The sequence below is a fragment of the Corticium candelabrum genome, chromosome 2, assembly GCF_963422355.1.
Source record: "Corticium candelabrum chromosome 2, ooCorCand1.1, whole genome shotgun sequence".
Classification (NCBI taxonomy): domain Eukaryota; kingdom Metazoa; phylum Porifera; class Homoscleromorpha; order Homosclerophorida; family Plakinidae; genus Corticium; species Corticium candelabrum.
The window spans coordinates 8,928,037-8,952,735 of record NC_085086.1 but is presented as its reverse complement, the minus strand read 5'-3'; the positions used below and the strand labels follow the sequence as shown (position 1 = coordinate 8,952,735).

General features: G+C 41.2%; 2 protein-coding genes across 2 annotated transcripts; both read right to left on the bottom strand.

The window, feature by feature from the left end:
• Window positions 1-1,824: 1,824 nt before the first annotated feature.
• Window positions 1,825-19,719, bottom strand: LOC134176483 (uncharacterized). Its single transcript, XM_062643152.1, has 10 exons — window positions 19,576-19,719; window positions 18,877-18,991; window positions 18,652-18,810; window positions 11,913-12,194; window positions 11,477-11,853; window positions 11,185-11,327; window positions 9,225-9,413; window positions 8,490-8,596; window positions 2,493-2,774; window positions 1,825-2,433 (listed from the first exon to the last, which is right to left on the bottom strand). Exons 2-10 carry the CDS (start codon window positions 18,964-18,966, stop codon window positions 2,047-2,049), a joined length of 2,016 nt encoding a protein of 671 aa, XP_062499136.1. The 5' UTR covers window positions 18,967-18,991; window positions 19,576-19,719; the 3' UTR covers window positions 1,825-2,046.
• Window positions 19,057-24,699, bottom strand: LOC134176482 (defense protein l(2)34Fc-like). The gene is made up of 7 exons (XM_062643151.1): window positions 24,194-24,699; window positions 23,317-23,506; window positions 22,914-23,059; window positions 22,697-22,797; window positions 22,480-22,617; window positions 21,167-21,230; window positions 19,057-19,230 (listed from the first exon to the last, which is right to left on the bottom strand). The coding sequence occupies exons 1-7, from the start codon at window positions 24,200-24,202 to the stop codon at window positions 19,057-19,059; spliced, it is 822 nt and encodes a 273-aa protein (XP_062499135.1). The 5' UTR covers window positions 24,203-24,699.

The window sequence follows — 24,699 nt, the reverse complement described above, 5'->3', positions numbered from 1 at the left end:
TTTAGGCATGTAGTTCGACTAAATACTTTATCAAGAACCAAAAGGTTAAAATATTAACGTTTAGACTTCATCGAGCAATGAAGACAATGTTAATTAATTTAATTAATTAAACTGAAGGAGCAAGATACGTGTTAACATAATTAACAACAGTAAATGCCTGTCTAATGTGGCACACTTTAATTGATATTAACAAGACCTAGTTTAATTAATGCATTGGTCACACTAAAGTATGTTAATTAGGTAATCTTCGAGAGTGGCTGTACGAACTAACTCATCAATAATTAGCTAAAGCATCACAGTCAATACTCATGCCCTAACTAGCTCTAGTTAGTGCTAGAGTTCACTCAACCCATCGTTGACCTATCATACCAGTCATTACGACTTGATTCGACGAAGTTCCTTGATACTGACTACGTTTATACAGCTGCAGTTCGTGAGGAGAAAAATTGCAGCCTAGTTAGGTTCGTATGCTGAAATTCGGAAATAATTGTATTGTACTAACATTATATTAACAACAGTTTATTGCTAGCTATTTGCAACGTTTTATTTCAATTTATTAAATGTTTCAATTAATTGTTTAACTATTAGGTGTTTTGTGCTCAATAGCATGACCCGGATATATCCGGGATATACACTGTCCGTATATATCTACAGTGGCGCTACTAGATGCGCACAGCAGAAGAAACGTCCGAGAACTGAATGGCATCGTCATTAGAGATTGTGGTATGGCAGAGAGGAGCAAGAGGCTCGAGAAAGGTGTCAAGTGACGAAACGCAAGGTTTCACGTAGAATCGACTTTCTACTGAATGAAACGGCGAGTCATTCCTAAACAACGATAGACAGGTGTGTATGGTATCTGTGCGTGCGTCACGCATGGGTGAGTGTCTGTTAGCCTCGAACTTCCTGACCAGAGAGCGCTCTCTGGTCTAGAAGTTTGAGGCTAAGTGTCTGTGTGCATGTAGACCATCTGTATTTTCATGAAGTTGATATTAAGGATATCAACAAGTGTTAATCAAGTGATTAAATTATGTAACAATTGGGGTGATTAAATCATTTATTAATTAATTAACTTAAGGCCACAAGAAAAAATAATTGTTTGACAGGAACTTCCGCTCAAAAATTCCTGCACTCGCGCATTTTATTTTTATATTTTATTATTGATATAAACTACAATGGTGCACAGATGATTTATTAAATATTTTAAATACTACTATTAAAACACTAGACAAGAACTATTAAAAGTCATCTACTTGTAATCTAGTCCTTCTCCACATCTCTTCCTCCTCTTAATTAAAGATCAATGCAATCACTAGACACACATTCAGACGAAGGAGAAGCTAGCCCGAAGAACAAACCATCTAACGTTGACTGGGAACAGAACCGAGCAAACCGACTAGGAACAACCGTAGAAACACCGAAAACTACACTAGCGGACAACAGGAAAGAGCCTCCACAACAGCAGACTCTTTGACAAGCTCATGGCTGACATGATGCATGCTATAAAGAACCCGGACAAAGCCCGGATGTTTAGCAGAGATGCTATGTAGGAGAAAATCTACCACAAATACACCCTATCAAAATGATACACATACCTGAATAGAGCAGAAATGGGTCACTCAGTTCTTTAGACTACAAATATTTACGAATGCGTGCGGAGTCAAAAATTGGTGCGCGCGCTCCTGTCAAACAACTAATATTTTTCTTGTGGCCTAAATAGAAATCGTAAAATGTATAGCATGCATGCAGCACATGCAAATAACCAGTGTGCGACTGGTTATGGGCAATGTCTGTGGGTCTAACAGCAGCTGTGAGACTGTACACCAGTTGAATTTTCACTGCATTTATACTTGCACAAGGCTTTCTTATTTCCAACAAGGACAGTAGCATAGTCGAACTGCTTATTGTAACGAAAGCCACAACAAGAATGACATGCAAGTAGATACATAGCACAAATGACATACAGCTAGGTACGTAGCAACTACACTTTGCAGTGTGTAGCTAACTAGCACAAAAGTCATCAGTCACACAGGAGTTCACAACCCAACTTTACTTTTGAGGTGGTGGCATTTCTGTGATTATTACTCGTGAAACAGAATCCAAGCCAAGATAAGGGTTGCCTTCCTCTTGTCGGCTTTCATGATGACACTTCCCAATGCGAAACTCGATGTTAACCATGCCTTTTGTGATGTCTTGGTCTGCTGTCGTCTTCTGACAAAAACCACCGATTTGGTGTGGATAATGTGAATTGCCTCTTTGGCCCTCAAACACAACCCCATCAATTGGTGGTTGGCATTCTTCTTCATCAAATGTAAAGTACCATCGAGAACAAACAACAGGTGGATTTGTAGGCAAGCCATTGAGCATCGTTCGTAAAGTTCCTCCGAACTCCACGTGTAGTGCAGATTCATTACGACGTTTCTTGAATGGACAGCTCTAATACATTACATTAAGGTGATATTATCAATTGCATACTGACTAGTTTTATTTCTTACGAGTAAAACTCCATTTTTGCGGTCTGAACCTTCAATCATAGTACATTGCTTCCAGTTTGCGTGCCGGGGATGTGGTGGTGGGGGTGGCCTTGTTGGTTGCATTCCTGGTTCACCTCTCTCTCCTTTCATGCCAGGTTCACCCATTTCACCTCGTACACCTGGGAGACCTGCGGGACCTGGTGGACCAGTAAATCCACGGTCTCCAGGGGCACCATTTTGCCCATCCGTTCCATTTTCTCCCATTTCTCCTTTCTCTCCAACGCATTTGCAATGTTCTTCTTCCTAAAGAAAGAGATTAGATTTGATTGTAATATCAACTATTTATAGTCTCAGGCTGAGTTTTTGCCATTCTCGATATTCACAAAACAAAATAGAAATCACTTTATAATTTTAAAATGTTCTAATGCTTACTCATGTTCAACTGTATAGATTAGTGTACATAGAAACTTATGCAGTGTTCAGTGAGTGCAACAGCACTTTACTCCTGCATTGATCAAGTACAAGTCAGTCGATTTGCAAAGCACTATTTGTTGATACCAGTCTTTTCTGAGACCATAGATGTCCTTGCTAAAACGTGCATGCATGTGGTTGGACTAGTCATCATAACTACTAGACAGTTTGGATACAAATTTGAAATCTGTAATATAGCAGGACTCTCAAGCCTGTGACAACATACTAGATTATTAAGGTTACAGATTCTGGAATAATCAAGACTTGCAAGACAACAAAGACGACGCACACCACAATTTCCAAATCGTGGGCACACTATATGCCTTCATTGTAAGGGCATCACCAAAGTTAAATTTTGCAACAATACAAGGCTCTTGTGGTTATATACAACCACAAGCATTTTGGAGGTGTGACAACATGAAAGTGAGATCTTTCTATTCCTTCCAAACTCTTTTAAACTTTCATTGAACCCACGTGTTTCTTTTGCATTTCGATGGCCTACAAGGTTCTATCTAGATTTGTTTATACTGTAAATTTGTTGGTTGGGAAGGTGACGGTTGAACGCCACCCAACTGTTGTGTTGTTTGCACTCAGAGTTGAAAGGAAATCTGCAATGCATTACAAATGGTGGAAAGGCTTTAACATATCTATGTTGAAATTAGAGTTATTTGAGATTGGTGTCATCTAAATCGTAAACAAGAATGTTTATAAGGTCTTGATGAGAAGGTATTGGAGAGCTAAGCAAAATCTCTGAATGCAAGAGAGGCATATAGCTAAAACAATAAAGTGGCCTGTATCGGGTGGGCTGCAATGTTAGATACAGCCGAGGGCCTACGTTTTGTTTGATAGGCAAGACATCACCACAGTAACATTCACAAACCCCACAACACAAACAATGTCATTCAGACAATAGATAGCTCCACAGCACTCCATGCCTAATATCTATATCCATTGACTGCATCAAATAGTTTCAATCAATGTAGTCCTAAGCTTACTTTCATATTTCTGAAATCTTTGGAAATACACACGTTGTTATTACTATTTTCTAAGAAAACAGTATATATGTATGTCGGTGTGGGTGCATGTGTTAGTAGTACAGATCAGGTACCTACAAAATGTCAGTCATACCATTATCTATAAATGCTTAATTAAGCAAATGAATTATAGATATGGAACTCAATGGAATTGCATTCCTCGAAAATTTGTCTGACTCAATCAGAGTCCAAAACTATCGTCAAAAAACTTTGTTGCTGCAATTTTTTCAAGCATTAGGTTAATTAAAACTGGATTTCAACCTTATTAGAAGTGAAACACTGGTGTGACACCTGTGGCAATAGGGATAGCCCCATGAAACAGTCGTTTGCCATCTGCTCCACTTTCACAGAACTGCAAGAGAGCATTTCTGTTACCTCCACTGGCTGTATATTGTGGTTGAAAAAGTGGAGTTTTGTAGTTGAGCAGAAGTACTCCTTGAAGAAGAAGCATCATGGTATTGGCGAGTGTGTTGCTCAGGCTGAAGAATTAAATTTGCTGCAGGCTCTCTTTTCTACTTGAACATTTTTATTGGGGAGCATGCACAATTGCATCTCTACCCAATCTCTACCACTTCCAAAGGAGAGAGACAGAGATGATGGAGTCAGTAGCACCACCAATATTATCAGTGGATAGGTACACCTGCAAGAGCTCTATCACTTCCACCAGAATAGAAGGTGGACTCAACCAGATTAGCGAGTCAAGATAACATCTGTGGAACATCACACACATGGTAAATGATGCCTATTGTGAACAACGTTTTACTCCAGAGTTCAGGTTTGGAGAAATGCCATTCAACTTCGATATCCACTTTTATCTAGTTCTGTTATGTGGTCGTCTTACACCATGCTCTTAGTCAAAAACGCATGACCTGCCATTTCATTTTTGTAGAGTTCTTCTAGGTCATTACTACAAGAAGCTACCAAGAGACAACTGCATATCAAAGACAAGTACACTTGCAAGTGGAGTCCATTCGTTATTGACCACCTTCACATAGTAGAAAATACTTTATAGCCATAAATGATAAAGGTGCAGTGCCAGTTAAGAGGCAGGAGGAGAGCCATGACTCATACTACGCGCAACCACAGGCAATTAGCAATTAATTAGAGCAACACTTTACCTGTCATTTAACACCCTATAAAGTATCTCCACCCAAGTGTGCCATTATCAACAGAGAAACCAAACACCTTCTACAGAGTACAGGCTTGCACCTGACATTCAATTACCGGTAGTGTAAACACCTGGCAACTTGTATGAGGGACACTCAAAACTCATACAGTAGTACTTCTTTAGGCCAGTCCACACTGGCAACTGGATCATGATCTGATGGGACTCATCCATTCTGGTCTAGTGTGCACAGGGCTTTTAATGGGACTGGGATAATTTTTCTGCCAGTAGGCTACTGGTCCTAATGTTTGTCGAATAATATTTTCAAAGCCACTGAAAATTTTTATTTTTTTGTGGAATTCGATTCTTTTAAAGGTGTACTTTCCTTGTAGCAGTGTACTCTTTCATCTATTTAATTAATTTTGTTGCTAGAGACACCAGACTACCTGAAACACAACTACCTGCTAGAACAGAGCTCTGCCTACTGCAGCTAGACTATTCACTATCAATGTCTGAAACGTTAGGTTCTTCCACACTACCTTCTCCTTGGTCAGAAAACATGCACAGAATATGTCTTCTATCTGAGAGGTGTCAAGGTGAAAAAGTTCCTATACAGCTACATAAAAGCAAAAGCCTTAAAAAGACGATTTAATAAACATTAGATAGATAGATAGATAGATAGATGTTTTCTTTATCCAGGGAAAACCTTCAGTATAGCCCCGATCTTCCAGGTACCCTGCATTAAATATGTTACGAAAACTAAACTATAAAAAGACACTACGAAAGAATACTAACCAATAATGAGAAAGTCAAGTAAAAAATTTACGAAGTCTCTGTTTAAACAGACGAAAAAAGTCTTCTGTCATTGATCTCAATGATGCTGGGAGATAATTCCATAGTTTTAGTGATCTATGACTAGGAGATTGTTTCAGAGCTTCTGTTTGAGGTCTGCTGACATAAAGTCCCATATTAGACAACCTTGTGTTATAGCCTGTGTCAGATTGTCTAAACAAAGACTGGAGTTCCATTGATGACATTACATGCATCACTCGCTTGAAATACTCTTTGAATCAAGGCGAGCTTGTGTCTGACCTGGGAGGGAATAACGTGAAACCTTTGGTAGATTTCTTCAATGTTTCCTGTTCTTTCTCAAATTGGAATGAGTGCAACGGCTTGAAGTGCACGCTTTTCAATGCTCTCCAGTCGCTTGTTAATGCATTGTGAGCCGTCAGACCAGGTGCTAGAGCAGTAATCCAGATCAGGTTGGACAAGATATCTAAAGTAGGCAGCCCTTGCATCATCTGTGAGATAGCGACCATATCTCCGGAGAACTCCTACTTTTCTAGATACCTTCTTTACGGTATAGTCCAGGTGATACTTCCAGTTTATGTTTTCATCAAATTGGACTCCAAGGTACTTTGCATGAGTGACTGTGAAAAGTGGATGACTGTTAACTTTGACGAAGAATTCTGATTTTGGTTGCTTGTCACGAAACTTTTTGAAGAGCACTAGTTCTGTTTTCAAACCATTAAGCTGCAGTAAGTTCTTATTGAACCAAATGGACAAGTTGTCAATGTCTGATTGAAGTTGTGCAGTAACTGGTTGAAATAAAGGACCAGACGAGTAAAGACACGAGTCATCAGCGTAAAGTAGTAAACGACAATGAGATACTGCGTTGATCACATCACTAGTATACAGAATAAACAGGAGTGGACCAAGCTTTGATCCTTGAGGTACTCCACGAAGGAGGCGTACTGGTGTTGAATATTCATTACCTTAGAATCAGTAGAGTTGTCTCGCTGCTGACTAGGACCTATGATAGAGCTTTGCAGTTAGTCATTCTCAGTTTTTAGTCAGACAATGTCCGATATCTGAATCTTGGTTTTGTTGGATATTCTTAGACAAATCCAAACTCTCTTATAGGCTGTTTAATTTGCTTTCAACAACCTACTAGTGATAATAAACTATAGTACATGCATCTAGTCACACTGTACAGGGAGATGGCCTGTTTCAACTGCAAAAGCAAACTGCAACCGTATCTGTCATAAATCTAGCCCAAAGGGAAGCCAAGTTTGAATGGCTAATAAATATTACATTCTGGTTTTGAGCTGTTTTGTGCATGTGTGTTGATGTTTGTGTGTGTGTGTGTGTGTGTGTGTGTGTGTGTGTGTGTGTGTGTGTGAGTGTGTGTGTGTGTGTGTGCCTGTGCGCTCGCGCGTGTGTGTGGCTGTGCCTGTTTTTTGCTTTTACTATTTCTCTAGCTCTTCTACAATCCTAACTTGTTTATTTGCAGCACGCTTGCCTTGCTTTTAAATGACAAGCTAATCTACATGTTAATAGATCTTTCATACCAGAAGTCCGCTAGTTAAAATCTCTAACACATTCTTTAATTAGTTATGTTTCTATATGTAGAGAGTACGTTTGATACCAAGATGCTCAACCAAAAATTCATTGTTGGTAACAATACTGTAATGTATTTTAACATTTGATAGCAATATCAATATAGCAATTATATTTTAATCTTCTGCCAGACCGCTTTTGCGCTTGAGGTGGCGGAGAGGGCGGGGAGGAAAAGCGATCTAAAGACTTGCCGATCATACCTCTAGATATAGTTTGGAAGAGGAGGCCCCTCCTCCTTCGCCCGTTGCAACCGCTGCAATCAAAAACCTCCGCTTTGGGGAGACGGCCAATTGGTGATGAAAATGCTAATACAGCCCAAGTGCAGGGCTAATGAGCAAAGTGCTGATAACATTTACACTTGTGAGGCGTTATGGTGTGGGAGCTTTTGTATGAATCCGTGCGCTAGCTAGACTGGCCGTCCAATATTGTCTGATAAGGATGACTTCCGAGCAATGCCCGACGCTAGAGCCATGCTACTGCTGTGTCCATGCTTCTGGTCTGCGCGTGCAGCTAGAATTTGAAGCCATTTCAGATGCGTTCTCTTCGTCTCGCTAGATGGGACGGCTTTCAACAGGTCGCTCATCGCCAATCATCTGTGGCCGATATCATAGCCGTGTAAGGCCTACAATTGCAATCAGTGGCTTCTGGTAATATTTCGTGGATTCTAAGTGATCCCGTTGAAGTCACTGATGAGCTAACTGGTTCCTACCTACACACTGTACAGCGCCAAAGGTTTGCAGCTGCCTTTGTTGGTGAATCGCAACCAGGAACCGAAAAATGCAAAAGACCTGCCACCTCACGTGTAAAAGCGGTCTGCATGGCACCGAGGCTATATTGTTGTACCTAGGACTAAGTAATTTACCTCAATTATTGCTTAGTAATTTGCTTGACCCCTGCATGGCAAAGGGGAACAAGGAATGTTTGCACGAAAGTACAAATCCTAACATCAGGATCTAGGTTAATTAAATTGCCATCAATGGACGCCTCAGTGGCATCAGTAAACTCAACTGCTAATTCTGTCGTTGGTTCCATCTCAATGGCTGTCGATGTCAGACAGACGAGCACCATAGCCAAGATAGACAGAGTGAATTTCATCATCAATGGTAGTTGCACACCTGTACACAGACAAGGATATCACATCAATGACCCCGTGGAACACAGTCCAGAGTAGTGTGCGTCGTGCCAGTAATGAGTCCTTTGTATCTTAATTAATTAATTGTCGATTTAGCGAATGCATGGTCCTCAAAAGTTGCACGCATATATGCGTGCATATACTTGTAAGCAAGCATGCTGAACTTAGCAAGAAATTTTTTTGTCTATAGAAGGATTTCTCTAGAAAGCTTTTTTACGTGTTGCTAGACTGACCTTCTAACACCAGAAACTTTGCCTGCATGTAACATCATTGCCCGTAGACTTTAATACAACGTGCCTTACGCTCAGTCCTCGTACTCGTCGGTCGTGTTATATTTCCTTTCAATCTTGTTCCTTACAACTTGCTACACTAATCTATAATTCGGTGGCAGGCGAAATGGAGGCGTGTGTTGTGCAGCTGCGAAAGCGTCAGTCCGTGGAAATCGCGAGAGCGCCGCATGCACACCGCACTTTCTCTAACTCGTTCTCTCTCGTGCGTTCTGGCACGTTAAGCAGCTTTACGATATCGTTCGCGAACTGCATTAACGACCGTGCAAAGAGAGACTGCGCCATGCACAACTGCTACGTTCCATGCAGTGCTAGTCACCTCACCTTTTAATTGTTGCAAACGCTGAAATCGTTTGTAGAGTAACGGAAGCAATAAGTCGGTTGTCGCGCTCCAGAAACGTTGTAATGCTCTGCTTTCGCGCAAGGATCGCAAATGACCAGCTGTGCGACAGTTTAGGATATTTATATTTGACGAGATGCCCGTATACATGCTGACGAAATCATTGATATGAGCTATCAAATAGGATCATCTGTCACACCATTGGTAGTGCATGTTTAATTGGTGGCTGTACCCAAGCAGTCATGAGCAGCTGAAACTCGTCAGGCCGGTGGCTCCAGTTCTTTTCCATAACTGACCTTACTCTAACGCTTACTAATTAATTAATTAATATATTAACTTAGTTAGCAAACTTAGTACTACTGTACAGCATGCACTCGTGTTGTGGGTTAGAGTGATCTGTCAGTCTCTCTGTCTTTCTTTTCCACTGTGTATGTCTGCCTGCCTCTCTGTGGTGTGTCTGTACGGATACTTCTGCTTTCTCTAGCTAAAAGTTCTTAGCTAATTAGGCAGAATACATGTACAATATTTATACTCTTAGACTACTGGTCTACTGAGGTGTGCCAAACACACGTTTGTGTCTATCCGTCTATATTAATATGTACCCATTTCTATTTCATATGTTTATCCGTGTGCTAGCTTGTTTGCCTGTCGACATCCCATACTTTGTGGTGAACCCAGGAAGCTGTCATCTTGATTGCGATGTTATACGGATGTTGTCATTCTAAAAGGGTTACCTGTTTACTTATGTGAAGAAACCTGTTAGCGCGCGTTAGTTAAACTCCCTATGTATGACTTCGATTTAGCACTCATAATGTCATACTTTTGCCGTCCTCAACAGAGTAACTCACGAAACGTTTTATGTATACATTACAGACATTACCTAGATTGACTGAATGAGATAAGAACTCCAGCATCCTCGATTGCTCTAGTGGACTGACAGTCTTTGTATACATGTATGACTACCAACAGAGTCGTCGATTAACTAAAAGCAGTATAATGCAAATTAGCTAACTACTTGCAATACAACTTGTCAAGTATTTGAAAACAAGAAAATTAGTTTGTTAGATGTTTTACGTCACAAAGGAAATGAACCCGGATATATAACCCGGACATAAACTAGATAAAGACTGGCCCGTCTGTAGAAGCAGTACGTACGTACACTGGCGCGACAACATCGGTGTCACTGCGTGCGTGCGTGCGTGCGTGTGTGTGTGTGTGTGTGTGTGTGTGTGTGTGTGTGTGTGTGTGCGAACAACTCAGCTATTTACATGAGAGTTGATATGTAAAGTATCAACTCAAATTTGTATCTCGTGAATAGACTAGGCAGCAACTTCGGTGATTAACATAATTGCATTAACGTTATTCTAAAATATTACTAATTATTTGTAACACAAATGTAACTTATTAAATAATTTAATAATATGTTTTAGTTATTTAGTTTTATAGTGTTCGTTCACAATAAAAAAATCCGGGCCTCGGGTAATGACCCGTAAATATACGGGATATCTGCACTGGCCCGTATCCTTGGAGTGGTGCAACGAGAAAGCCGAATGCGCACAGCAGAGGAAACGTCTGAAGATAAACTACTTTGAATTGCGTCTTTATTAGAAATAGTGGCAGAGAGGTGCAAGAGTCTCGAGAAAGACGTCAAATGACGAAACGGAAGGTTACATGTACGTAGAATCGTCTTTCTACTGAATGAAACGGCGAGACATCCTAAACAAAGACAGGTGTGTATGGTATTTGTGCGTACGTGCATGGGTGTCTTTTAGCCTCGAACTTCCAGACCAGAGCGCTCGGGTCTAGGTGTCTGTCTGCATGCAGACTATGCATATTAAAGATATCAACAAGTGTTAATTAAGTGATTAAATTATGCAACCATTGGTGCGATTAAATTATTAATTAACTTAAAATAGAAATCAAAACATGTATAGCATGCAGCACATGTAAATAACCAGAATGCAACTGGTAATGGACCAATGTATGGGTCAAACAGCTTGGGCGTGAGAGTAGAGTTTTCACTGCATTTATACTTGCACCAGCCTTTCTTATCTGCAACAAGGATAGTAGCACAGTCGAACTGCTTACTGTAACAAAAGCCACAACAAGAATGACATACACCTAGATAAGTAACACAAATGACATACAGCTAGATACCTAGCAACTATGCTTTGCTGTGTGTAGCTAACTAGCACAAAAGTCATCAGTCACACAGGAGTTCACAACCCAAATTTACTCTTGAGGTGGTGGCATTTCTGTGATTATTACTCGTGAAACAGAATCCAAGCCAAGGTAAGTGATGCCTTCCTCTTTTCGGCTATAATGATGACAGTTCCCAATGCGAAACTCGATGTTAACCATGCCTTTTGTGATGTCTTTGTCTGCCACTGTCTTCTGACAAAATCCACCGATTTGGTGTGGATAATGGGAATTGCCTCTTTGGCCCTCAAACACAACCCCATCAATTGGCGGTTGGCATTCCTCTTCATCAAATGTAAAGTACCATCGAGCACAAACAACATTATGAGCCAAGGTATTGAGCATCGTTCGTAGGGTTCCTCCGAACTCCACATGTAGTGCAGATTCATTACGATGTTTTTTGAATGGGCAGCTCTAATACATTACACTAAAGTGATATTATCAATTGCGTACTGACTAGTTTTATTTCTTACGAGTAATACTCCATTTTGTAAGCTTGAACCTCCAGTCTCAGCACATTGCTTCCAGTTTACGTGCCGTGAATGTTTTGGTTGGGTTGGCCTTGTTGGCATCATTCCTGGTTCACCTCTCTCTCCTTTCATGCCTTGTTCACCTATTTCACCCGGTGGACCTGCGGGACCTGGTGCACCAGGACTTCCATCACTTCCGGGGGCACCGGGGGCACCGGGGTACCCATCCATTCCAGGCTCTCCCACTTCTCCTTTCCCTCCAACACATTTGCAATGTTCTTCTGGCTACAAAGACATTAGATTGGATTTTGATGTCAACTATTTATAGTCTCAGGCTAAGTTCTTGCCATTCTTGGTATTCACAAAACAAAATAGAAATCACTTTATAATTTTAAACTGTTCTAATGCTCATTCATGTTCAACAGTATAAATCAGTGTACATAGAAACTTATGCAGTGTTCAGTGGGTGCAACAGCATTTTACTCCTTCATTGATAAGTACGATTGGGTCAATTTGCAAAACACTATTGGTGATACGAGCCTTTTCTGAGACCTTAGATCCTCGCTAAAAAGTGCACACGTGTGGTTGGACACTTAGGTAGACTAGTCATCACAACTACTAGACAGTTCGGATACAAATTTAAAATCCGTAACATATGGGAATCTCAAGCCTGTGACAACATACTAGATCATTACTCTTACACATGTCTCTTTAAATGTACATGTGTCACCTATGGAAAGGCTACAGATTCTGGAATAATCAAGATTTGCAAAACAACAAAGACGACACACACCAAAACTTCCAAATCGTGGACACGCTGTATGCCTTCAATGCAAGGGCATCATTGAAGTCATATTTTTCAAGAGGCTCTTCTGGTTATATCAATCACATCAGGGTTGTCCCCAGCATACAAAGGCACTGGCACTCCAACATGCCTTGGCTTCCACTTGGTACAGGCCCCCATGATTTGCTGCAGGAGTGGGCCGTGATTAGCTATGAAGACATCGACTTTGTATTTTTATTTTGTTTTTTAGGCTAACAAGTAGTTCCTGGGATGTGCTTGGTTTGAAGATAAGACCCATTAGGACAAAGACTGCCCTAAGGTATGAACTTAACTGTAATACAAGTACTCAAAGATCAACACCACCCACTAGTTAGGTCAGAGGTCTGTAGATATTTGTTGCTATCCTAGGTACTAGCACTTGCTAGGTTCTCAGCTTCTTGAGGTCTGGAAATTTTCCACCAGCTCTAAGGCTTAATAGATATCATGACATGTGGTCAAGCACAGTGAACTAAGACAGAGAGAACCTTTCTTTAAAAAATAAACCACTTAGTTCCTTTTGTGCCTGAACATTCTATAACAATTTGTGGAATCTCAGTAAGCAAACCTGCATCAAAGCTCTAGTTGGTCAGCACCATAGAAATTGGAATGGACGGTGCCAAAAATTTAGGGTGGACGTGGTTATTACAGTTTCCACTGTGTCTTACAAAATTCTTCGGACACCCCTGTACCTGGATACGTTATATAGCTCTAGTGTCTGTGTGTGTTCAGAGTAAACTCTCGAATGGTGCGACAGAGAGAGGCGATTGAACTGTCGTTCGACTGCTCTTCTACCCTGGCTCAGTCTGTGCCATTCGTAGATCATGGGTCCCCTTTCGAGGAGTCGACCTCCACATGAATGCTACACCTTCCGGTTTATTCTAACACGCGCCCTCACTGACCCATGTGGACTTTACGTATCGCCGTTTGCAACGCCTCCAGCGATCGATGATTTCTTGCAGACTGAGGTCGTTCTTTTACAGCTTGCATTTCTCTCCAAATTCTTATAGCGTTTGCACTGAGCCCGACCTAAGCGTTTCCAGCACCAAACACTACACGGGGAAAGTGTCGATTTATACCAAAAAACGTGAGAAGATCAAGATTCAAATTCATCGCATCAGTGTCAAGCTATACAGGTGGGTGAGCAAATAACCCCACAACACAAACAATGTCATTCAGATGATAGTTCCACAGTACACTATGTCTAATATCTATATCTACTGACTGTTTCATATAGTTTCAATCAATGTTGTCCTAACGTTACTTTTACATTTCGGAAATCTTTGGAAATACACATGCTGTGATTACTATTTTTAAAGAAAACAATGTATGTATGTATGTATGTGGGTGCCCATGTGTAGCAGAGAACGGGTCAGTCATAGGTACCCACAAAATGTCAGTCGTACTATTACCTATAAATGCTTGTTGTAGGGGGAGGGTCTGGCTACCGGGAGACTACACACATCAGAAGTGAGACAACTTGATCACCTCTGGCAATAGGGATAGCCCCATAAAACAGTCATTTGCCATCTGCTCCACTTTCACAGAACTGCAAGAGAGCATTTCTGTTACCTCCACTGGCTATATATCTAGTTGAAAGGAAGTACTCCTGGTTGACTTGAAAAATCATCATGGTATTGGTGAGACTCTATGGTGTGTTGCTCGTGCTGAAGAATTAAATTTAACACTGGCTCTCTTCTGCACCAGAACCTTTTTTATTAGTAAGCATGTACAATTGCATCTCTACCCATTCTCTGCCACTTCCACACGAGAGAGACAGAAGTTGAAATGGTGGAGTTAGTGGAGCTCCACCAACATTACCAGTGGAGGTAAGAACTCCATCACCTCCACCAAATTAGCAGGTGGACTCAACCAGAGTAGCAAGTGAAGATAAAGAAAATGTATCTGTGGAATATCAAACTTAGTAATGATGCCTATTGTGAATAGTCTTTACACCCAGGGTTTACAACCTGAAATTGTTTGGATAAAGGCAAAATAGGACTATAGGCATGAACTACTCTTGTTCACTATATCCTTGGAAGTTCGAAATCCACTCTTATCTAGTTCTGCTATGTGGTCCACTTTACATCATGCATGCTCTTACTAAAACTCAGGACCTGCCATTTCATTTTTGTACCAGTTCAGTAGGTTATATCTTCTACAAGAAGCTACGAAGAGACAACTACATATCTAAGGCAAGTACACTTGCAAGTGGGGTCTATTCATTAGCTCCTTATTGAGCTGACCTTCACATGGTACATAGTAGATAACAGCCATGACTCATGGCCTCCTGAGAGCATGTAGGTGTCATATTCTTGGTTAGCACTTTAGTAAGCATGGTTAGCGCAATAGCAAGCATGGTTAGCAGACGGTTAGGCTACATTGGCATGCAATTAGTGTGTATGGACCTCCAAACTGCTGGTTACAGCCATAGCCAGGCGGTGTCCACAAATCATTGCGTTACAGCGCAACCAAAGGAGCCTACTACTCGCGTTGATGTTCGTGTTTCGCAGTAAGTTTCTGCAAATACTTGCAGTACACTTTGTCAGCTCCTGCTTGTAAAAACCGAACAAGCACGCAGAGGAAGAACAGAGTGGATGAAGATCCGCAGCTGCAGGTGGTGGGATCAAGCGCGTCTGGTTTGGAATGACGGGGAGTTGGAAGCACTTCAGAATGACAAAAACGACGTTCTTGCGTGTGTGCTGATAGCCACTGCTGTTAATTACCACCATAGAAGGTACAGGTACCTGCAGCCTCCGTCCACGGACAGCCAGAGCTCCATGCTCTTCCAATTGTCTCGCGGTTTTTCACGCATGCCAAAGTATTGTATGTTCTCAAGAGACAAGTGAGAACGCAGGTTAGCTAACCTCAAACCAATTAAGTATTGTGTTTTCAGACATCCAATAGTTAACCTAACCTTAGTGTGAAATCGCTATCAATTACAGCAACACTTACCCTGTCATTTAACACCTATACAGTGCCTCACCCGAATGTGCCACTTATGACCAAAGAAACTAAACACCTACTGATTGCAGGCTGGCACCTCATATTCAATTAGTGTTTACACTATGAGGGACAGGCAGTGTACTGAAACTTCTCTCTAGGGCTGTCCACCCTGGCAACTGGATCATGATCCGATGGGGTCTAGTGTGCACAGAGCTTTTACTGGGACTGGGATAAATTTCCTACCAGTAGGCTACTGGTCCTAACGTTTATTGAATAATATTTTCAAAGTCACTGAAAACTTTTTATTTTTCAGATTCCGTTAGAGGTGTACTTTCTTTGTAGTAGTGCACTCTTTGATCTTTTTAATTAATTTGCTACTACAGACACCAAAGCATCTCCTGAAACACAACTACCTGCCAGAACAGAACTCTACCTACTGCAACTAGACTACTCACTATCAATATCTGAAACGTTAGGTTCTTCCACACTACCTTCTCCTTGGTCAGGAAACATGCAAAGAACATGTCTCCTACGTCAAATTTTTCAAGGTGAAAAACTTCCAGCTACAGTTATACTAAAGCAAAAACCTCAAAAAGACGATTTGATAAACATTAGAATCAATAGAGTTGTCTCACTACTGACTAGGACCTATGATACAGCCTTGCGGTTTGTCATTCTCAGTTGTTAGTCACACAATGTCCAATATCTGAATCCAGTTTTGTTGGATATTCTTAAACAACTCCAAACCGTCTTATGGGCTGTTTCATTTGCTTTCAACAATCTAGTAGTGATAATGAACTATAGTACATGCATCTAGGCAAACTGCACACAGAGATTGGCCTGTTTCATCTGCAAAAGCAAACTGCAACCCTATCTGTCATAAATCTAGCCCAAGGGGCAGCCAAGTTTGAATGGCTAAGTAATATTATATCCTTGTTTTGAGCTGTGGTGTGCATGTGTTGATGTTGTGTGTGTGTGTGTGTGTGTGTGTGTGTGTGTGTGTGTGTGTGTGTGTGTGTGTGTGTGCGTACGCACGCTTTGGTATGTCTTCGTGTGCTCGGTTGTGTGCATGTCATTGTGTGTACTCATATGAGGATGTGAATACAGCTTCTCATGACAAATGTCTTATGCTACTGAATGATAAGGTATGAAACTTGTAACAAGCATGAATTTTTAGTCCATTCCATTATGCCGTTGTTGTCAGCAAAACCTGGTTAATTTAGAAGCAACCATTAACAAGAGAGAGCTGCTTTTCCACAATTCGTAAGTCAATTTTGGTGCTTAGGAATAATTGTTTTCATATTCAGAACTCAAAAACTTACAAAATCATTGACCCTCGATTTGTTCATTGATACTTACCATACATCAAAGTTATAAATAGTCTTTAGATACAGTATGTTTGATATCAACATACTAAATATTTAAAATTACTTGTAGAAATATTGTGAAGTAGTACCATTTGACAGCAAACATTATAGCAATCATATCTTCTTGAACAACTATATATGTTGTTAACATTACTGTAGTATGTAACACTACTGCAGAATTTTAATAATCACAACACAGGATTTAAGTGGCTTAATGGGGTCCCACTGTTCAACCAAACGGCTTCCACTGCCACAGGTAGAGACTGTATCCCTTCAGACTGAAGTATACCCTACAAAACAGTAGCGGCATGCTGCCCAGCAAGGGTCAGGGTGGATATCAGACATATCTCTCTCAAAACGAGGCATCAACTGCTGGAGACTTAGAGGATGAGTGTCAGTACATCATCCGGGCTGCTAGGGCTGCAGGTAATTGAGCGGATATACCGAGGTCTAATGAATGCCTGGCTGATTCCCTGCTACTTCAGCATTGCAACATTGAACATTGATTGCTACAATGGCCCAAAAAGCCTATGCTGAAATAGGGGCACATGATTTCTCAAACACCTAACGCTTTCCTGGGTGGTGAACTATCACTGTCACTAGGCTAACATAACTGTATCACAGATAGCTAGAGACAGTGTAGGACCCCACGTCCCATGCTGCCGTTGCCTACTATCAGAGAGTGCTATCGCACCTATGCAGGGATGATATGATTCTAAAATGGCCATCCATACAAAGTATCCAAACACATGCTATCCAGATTTCCTACAACTCAGTAAGAAATCTCTCAGAGCCACCTAACGCTCGACTGTAACGGTCCGAATGGCAGCCACACTACTAACGCTGACACTGAGCGTCTCATAAGCCATATATAAGCAAGTAAAAAAACGCCATTTATTCTTTCACATTCCGACTCGCTTTTGTCAGCCAGGCTTATAATATAGCGCCTCACTCCAACCAGCTACAACGAGAGTCACGCGAAACGATTCGCTTTTGTCCGAGGAATTGCATTGATCCAACAGCTAGAACTGTGCAAAGTCCATCCAGATTCAGTCAACTACTGCTACGCAATTCTACGTAGGCTTCCACTCAAAGCCAAGTTGTTCAGGTCACGTTTGTCATGAATACGCCTATTATTAGCTAGTGAACGCTCTGAGACCTTTGCTGTCACTTCCAAGTGGTGTACTTACAGTTGCGTGTAGTTGACTTTGAAATGTACGACTACTGCCTCCGTGAGCGTGCATGCCGAGTCTGGAAGTGCGTGGGCGTTGTTTATAGATGCAATCAATGGTGTTCCTTCCGTACATCCGCCAGCTGCTAATCGAGTGTAAAGTCTAAAACATGGGAGTTGTAACTCTTCCCATTTCTATACACATAAATGTAGTGTAGCGAAAAAAATAAATGAAACAAGTACAAAAATATTTTGAGAAATGCAGGTATGCATGTATGGGTGTGTACTTATCACATTATGCTCATCTCTACATCACAATCTCTTTACGTATGTCCAGCTTGCAACAGTTGTGGTTTGTACTTGTTTTAATATTGTAGTACTGGTGCAGTGAGCGTGCCCACGAGGACTAATCAATTTTAAAAACGGAAACAACGCTACCTCTCCTGGTGTAGACGACATGAATAGCACTGTATCCGTAGCATCTAGGCCCACCGTCACACCAATATCAGTCGGACGCTTAGCCGTTGATGCAGCCGTTGGACTCTTCGTAGCCATTGTACTTGTTGCTTGCACTACCGAAAAGCCCGACGCCTCAGCCTGAAAAGAGATAACGTTAGCACGAATCCTAAAAGCATGTGTCGATCTAACGATTGCGATCATCACCTCTTCCGGTGGAGGTTGCGTCTGACCAAAGGCTGACGACGTCAGACAGACTAACACAATAGTCAAGATAGATAGGGCGAATGCCATCATCAGAGGTATGGTTACGGTTACACACCTGCAAACAGACACACACCAGGGTTACATTGATCGTATCAATTTCACAGTACCAAATGGTGTGCGTCATGGACAGTAATGAGTCGTTCCGCCGAGTGTTTGCCCACGTGCATAATGGCAGTTCTCCAAATTCCTCCGAACAAGAGAACCAAACAGGAAGATGTGGTTGACGAGTTCAAAACAGAACACTTTCTTGAGCGCTTTCTTATCGCTTCGCTTCCTGAACGCAGGTAACGTTGCCTGCAACATCACTGCCAACACAGAATACGCTCATTGTCTGTGCTCATCGTCCTCCCTTCCTTTTCAACAAAATTTGCTGCAAGTTTGCTAAGACCCGTTCGCGTACCACGCGAAGAGGAGGTGTGTTTTGTGCACCTGGGTGAATGCCACCGGCATTTACGTGGGAGGTTACGTTCTACTTCGCCTTCACGTTCTACCTTGCCTTCATTCACATTGTACTTCGTCTTCCCTGCATTGTTGTATGTTGCAGCTGTGCGATCGTTCGCATTGTGCAATAGCGACCGTGCAAATAGAGACTGAACCGTAAATCGTTTTTTGGCGACGTTCCAGTGCCTGTTAACTCACCTTGCGAAACTGTTGCAAAAGCTGAAATCGTTCGCGTAGACGAAGAGTAGAAAAGTCAGCTGTTTCGATCGAGAAACGCTCCGACTATCCGCTTTCGCGCAGGGATTTCAAATGATGGGGTAGCCGACAGTTTATGATATTTATATCTGCATTGAGATACCCGGATACGCACTGAGAAATGACCTTTGGCATTTTGATATGTGGTAGCACTCTCTTACTTAACGTGCATCTGTAGCTTATCAAACTGATAAATTGGTGGTTCTACCCAAGTTGCCCTGGGCAGTGGGACCGCGGTAGCAAGACATCTTCCCTCCCAAGGTGTGCTAGATACTAGTACCACTACCGGTCTACTGCTTTGAATCTTAGCTAGGAATTGTAGATTTGTGAAACGCTGCTAATCCGAGTTAGTTAAAAATCTAAAAATTGTTAAACGGTTAATTAACCCACGTTAGGCCATACTTTGCTCAGATTCCTCACGTTTTACTCTATACATCAACATAGACTGAGATATGCTTGATTACTATTCTATAGTGTATGAGGACCAACAACCATAATTATTACCAGCAGTTTCTTGCATCCTTGCAAACTAGCCAACACAAGATTTGAGTTTAATCTAGCTAGAAGATGTTCTAGAATTTATAAGTACACTCTTCCTAACAAACACAAGGACTATATATATATATATATATATATATATATATATATATATATATATATATATATATATATTGCTGAGAGACGTTCTGATAATTTCAATTAACATGAATGCCATTTACACGAATAACAAGATGCTCCATCTAGAGTGTGGAAAGTGAGACTACCCTTCGAGGTATTTAGTATACAGAATGGTGATTTGACTCTCCTAAAATTTAATATTAGGGTACATAAATGTTATCATCAGCTATAGTCCATTTATTACAAATTTGCTAGTTTTAATATGTCTGATGATTAATATATAATATTTTTAATTTTTAGAATTAATTTTTAAAATTACATACAAGTCAGAATATTATCAAGTTCCATCTTCTTCTCATTAATAAATCATCATCACATTACAAGGCTGTTGTCACATTGTAATGCATATGGAACCAAACTTGGCTCCATGCAGAGAACTTTTCTTCTGCTCTAGGAGGCTCCAACTTCTGCAATAGATATTTGGTATGTGAGAGGAATAAATATTGATAGCTCTGAAGTCAATGCGCCATGAAGAATACTCTAGATATTGACTTGGATTGGATTGTAGATCCATGTAGAGAACGGTAGTAGTATACCCTCTTACTCTAGACCTCTATACGGCTATTTGGACGATACTGTCGTTGAGCTATAGAAATTAGCTTCTGCAGAATATCAATACAATATCAAAGAATCTCTGGATCGAGTCTACAAACACTATAGGCTCTCGGCACTGAATGCCGTCAATGGCACACCCACATGTGTCCCACAGGGGAGGACAACAAGCTCTAACTTTGTCACAGATCTACTGTGCGCCGACTGAGTACGCTCCATCTTATGAGACAATCAGTACGTGGATAATGGCATTTTATGAGCGCCAAACGGATGTCACTGACTCTACAAGAACGGGACGCCGCACCAGTGGGATGATAAGAAACAGAGTCCCGTGTGGGAGACCCGATGAGCGGAGACCGCCGTCGCACCTGCAAACAGAAAGGACACATGCTGGACATCTCTCACACCACTGCATACCGCATTTTCAAAGGGCATACTGCAAAAAGGAAGGTTGCAGCAAAATGGGTCTAGTTAAATACCGGCCCTGCATTGAGTGCCCTAGTCACTAGTGAACAGAACTCGAGGCGAAAGCGAGTGCACGTGGAGAATCATCTACGCCGGGTCAATAGAGAATGCGAAGAGTTCTATAGTAGTTGCTTGTGGTGAGACTTGACTCCGAAATAGCAAAAAGCTAGGGCTGAGGGTGAGGTGTCGGTTGGTTTGTCGGTTTGTTTGTCGCGCCCCCATAGTCGCTATCCGAAGGCATGCAGGGCGGACTCAACAAAGTCATGCTTAACGTTCTCTTCGATTCCTTAGGGATCTTAGTAGTTTCATAGTCTCATGTAGTCAAGCAATTTCCTCCTCATTTATAGCTCTGCTGTTTCCCTCTGACCTGAAATATCATAGCGGAGGAAGATGTGGAGATAGGGAATTGCAGACGGGTATGGTTGTATTGTTTATTTCCGACAAGATTTGACGATCAAACATGAATTCGGTAGCATCCCTACGCATGAACCCATGGACCCCATGGCCAACATTGGTAGTTCTGGCCATGCAGGCTATCACCTCCCCAATATTAGTAGGTGTGGCCTTCTAGATGATCAACAAGGTTGATCACATCTAGGCCAGATCCTGTCGCCTGGCTTCCTCAATTATTTTGGAGGTCCAGCAACGCCCTTGATGAATTACACTGCTCTGGTAAAATGAACGTTTTGCCGTTTTGATTGGCTGTTAATTGGTTCATTGTCGGTGTGGCAACATACAGTAGGACCAAAAGCAAATACTGCTCCGTGATTGGCCCACACAGGAGGCATGTCACATTCATGAATCCTGACAAGATATAGCCACAAACATAGCCCTTAGACCGGAAGTCAGTTTACCCTTCTATTTTTTGAGTTGGTACTCACCAAGTCTCATGACTTTTACAAAGTCCCATTTCTTACAACTCCTAGCTGAAATAGTGTTGTGATTATTAAGAAATATACATGATATAAAATATATATTAATAAATAGTACTGTAACAATAACAATAAGATATTCTATCTCACCCAAGATTGTAAAATAACATGATATATTATACAATACAATACAATACAATACAGTACAATACAAGACAGTACAAATACAATACAATACGTTATATGAACGATACAGTACAATACAATATGATATATGTACAATACAATACAATAATCAAGCAAAAAACAGACCAAATGAAAATTATCAATAAATACTGCACTTACCAAAGGAAGTTCTTGAAATGTCCTAGACACTACATTTAGCCACAATGTGGCCAGTGTCTGAACAACAGTGCATCTAGAGACAAAATGAGATAAAAATAACAAATGACATCAACCAAGACCGTACGTCCTACTAAATGTGTATATACAATTACCTAACAAACAGCTCTGTACCAACACCCAAAGGAATAGCATTTGCTGTCCAATAGAAAGTCTGCTCGGTAACTGTGTCCTTGTTTATGTGTGTCACGGTATCCTGACAACAGACATGACACATACACATATTTGTTTTATATATAGTAAATACGTAATTGATAAATTATTTAATTAAACACATTGCTTGAGTTATAGTAGAAAATCTAAGATACTAACAGAATTTCCTTTACAACGTTTAGTCTGAGCTTTGTTTCCATCAGCAACAGCAAATGTTCCAACGGGAGAAGATAAACCAACTTGACGAACTTGACAAAGAAAACCTTTGAAATCAGGTGCTGAAGTACTGATTTTTGAGATGGTCACTGAAAAACATGCAGATGAATGTATATGTCACCTGAACACATCACTTGCGCATGCACACCTCCCCACCCCTACACACAGACAGACAGACAGACAGACAGACAGACAGACAGACAGACAGACACACACACACACACACACACACACACACCGACACACCGACACACACACCGACACACACACACACACACACACACACACACACACACACACACACACACACACACACACCAAATCCAACAGTTAACTATGTTGGTACCTGCATATGTCTGCCCAGGAAAATATACAGATGAAGTATTAGTTGTGACCTGATACGGACTAGCTGTTGTCTGTCTTGAACCATGAGGAGGTTGTCCAGGTGTCATCTCTTCACATTCTGAATAAGGAGCTCCATTCGGATACCCAACAATAATTTGAATGCAGCACATAACTGCAAAAATTGTAATCATCTGCAAAACAAACATCAGCATCACAACCACTAAAATGCATGTACTGTATATGTATCTGTAAGGTTTGCATATACAAAACACGCATGCACCCACACACTCACGCATTCACACCCTTGTGTTGTCCATCCCATAATGGGTATGCAGTAGACCCCAAGAAAGACGGACATTCTACGTTCACATGTAAAGGCGTAGAGCGAGCATACATCTATATAAACGCCAAACAGTGCAATGTAAAACAGTCCGTCCGCGAATAGGAATTGACTAGGACATGCAATGGAAATTGCATCTTTACATTTCGTCGTTTCACAGAATCAGAATGGAAGTTGTGCGCTACACATGCAACCGTGGTGTTCTCATGCATGCGTCAACATTGCACTGCCGTTTGTAGCTATACCCAGGAATACTGCAGAGTACACTTGCTACAGTGTTGCGTCACTGGACTATTGTTGCTACACAATGGTGTCATTGTCGCTAATTAGGCAGACTAATTAGGTCCTAGCAGCAAATTGTGCGTGATCTCGGACGTTTTGTGTCTACAATTTAGAATCATGCACAGTGATGGCATTGCAAGTTGTAGCACTACAATACATGGCAATTGCAAGCCCAACTAGCTACCACGACGACTGCAGGCTGCATTGCGCGTGCTGTAAAGGTACCAGACATGCAGCTTCATTCAAACATACTCACTTTCTTCATTTTGATCTTTAGACTGATGTTCAGAGCGTTTCAGAGAGCTGATTGTAGAGTTTCGCACCAGCGACCAGTGAAGATCTCAGCTAAAATATTCGTCACGTGAGGTAAAGACCGCGCCTACAGAGGCTAGTACGTCTCGGTAGCCCAGACTGCTTTCTGAACGAGATGAAGGAGAGTGACAGGAGGGAAGAAAGCAGAAAGAAGGAAAGTCAAGAAAGAGTGCTTTCTTCTCTCCTCCCACTCTACTACCATTACGTGCAGAAGCAGTATGGGGACGGGTACATGTACTGAGATACATGGCTAGATACAGATGACATTAATTTATTGACATTAAAATTTAGTTTGTTAAATATACATATGTTCCTAAAACATTAAAAGTTTAGTATTTAGACTCGGACAAACATACCGAACAGACAGCTTTCAGCCGCTAGTTGACTTCGGACAGTCTTCAATGTTCTACTCTTGTAGTGGCTGAACTTGCTAGCATTGTCTAGATGTAT

Coding starts and splice junctions, on each gene's coding strand:
- LOC134176483 (XM_062643152.1), bottom strand. CDS start 18,966: ATGATGGCATTCGCCCTATCTATCTTGACTATTGTGTTAGTCTGTCTG. Junction 11,854..11,912: donor TACAAAATGGAGTATTACTC/GTAAGAAATAAA, acceptor GTAATGTATTAG/AGCTGCCCATTCAAAAAACA. Junction 2,434..2,492: donor GCAAAAATGGAGTTTTACTC/GTAAGAAATAAA, acceptor GTAATGTATTAG/AGCTGTCCATTCAAGAAACG.
- LOC134176482 (XM_062643151.1), bottom strand. Junction 22,618..22,696: donor GGTACAGAGCTGTTTGTTAG/GTAATTGTATAT, acceptor TTTTGTCTCTAG/ATGCACTGTTGTTCAGACAC. Junction 19,231..21,166: donor TGTTTCTTATCATCCCACTG/GTGCGGCGTCCC, acceptor GTGATGTTGCAG/GCAACGTTACCTGCGTTCAG.